General features: G+C 46.0%; 1 protein-coding gene across 1 annotated transcript; it reads right to left on the bottom strand.

Annotated features, from left to right (window-relative positions):
• Positions 1 to 780: 780 nt before the first annotated feature.
• On the bottom strand, positions 781 to 1,081 carry LOC147448427 (uncharacterized). Its single transcript, XM_086522370.1, has 2 exons — positions 985 to 1,081; positions 781 to 935 (listed from the first exon to the last, which is right to left on the bottom strand). Exons 1-2 carry the CDS (start codon positions 1,079 to 1,081, stop codon positions 781 to 783), a joined length of 252 nt encoding a protein of 83 aa, XP_086378496.1.

The following is a 1,081-nucleotide window of genomic DNA, read 5'->3' as shown; positions in this document are numbered from 1 at the left end:
TAACTCAAAATCGGCAATCCAATCATCTTTATCTTCATCTCCTTTGAACACCGGACCAAATTCCTGCTTCATCTTAACTCACAAAACTTTGTTAGAAAGCTATCAGTGGGTCCTCCATGGAGGCACCACAAGATGGAAAGGGGGAAATGGGATAATAGCCAACACGAAATATCTATATCCCAATGATTCCATTGCATCCCTCTCCCCTAATAATCACACATCCAGACTCCCAATCTGCAAACGACTATTGCCCAAGCCCATTCCCAACCAACCCAAACTTCACACATCTAGTCACAAAGCATATCATCATGGCTTCCCTCTTTGACCCTCAAAGCACTCAATAGATCCACAATTTAATATGAGCAGACACACAAATGCTTGATACCCACTTTTTCATGACCTTTCAAAATCTACGACATGCACGAGCTTCTACTCCCAATTCGCATCTCTTTTACATACACCACCCTCCTTTGCACACATATACCTCGGCAAAGCATTAAACATGAGAGTGACAGAAGATATCATTGCAAAAAAAATTCAAGTGGGGAATACAACGATGGGTTTCATGAAAAATTGTCCTGGTCATCCTAGGATTTGGGTCGCCATGCCCTCCTCTCTTTAATTTACTGTGACACCCTTTACTGTGGCTCGCAGCTCCTATGGGCTCTCGGTGTTGCGTTGTAACCTCCAGAGCCTGTGAAGCTCCACCCCTAGATGGCGCTCTTCTTTTGCTTCATGCTGGATCCAAATTCTCCTCCTGCTTGTAGCCCTTATTTCCCTTCAGCTCAGAACCATGCAACCTATGGCCTTTACAGACTCTAGAAGCCTCTCCTTTAGCTTGCAAGTCTCAGCCCTCAGATCCCAACACTCCCAAGCCTGCTCTTGCTCACGGTCCTCCAGCCTGCAGCTCTGCTTCCTTTGATCACATGCCCTTCCTGCATACCCAACAAGCAGACCATGGCTCTTTCTCATGACCTTTCTCACCTAAAAACGACACTCCTATGAGCCCTTCTCTACTACAACTGCCCAAGTCTACAACCCCTAGCTTCACATGCTGCTCTTGCACCTTCTTGCAGTTCAT

This window comes from Adiantum capillus-veneris, chromosome 10, assembly GCF_014529385.1.
Source record: "Adiantum capillus-veneris isolate H3 chromosome 10, ASM1452938v2, whole genome shotgun sequence".
NCBI lineage: Eukaryota > Viridiplantae > Streptophyta > Polypodiopsida > Polypodiales > Pteridaceae > Adiantum > Adiantum capillus-veneris.
Note: the sequence above shows the minus strand (reverse complement) of the source record. Positions and strands in the feature narration are given on the sequence as shown.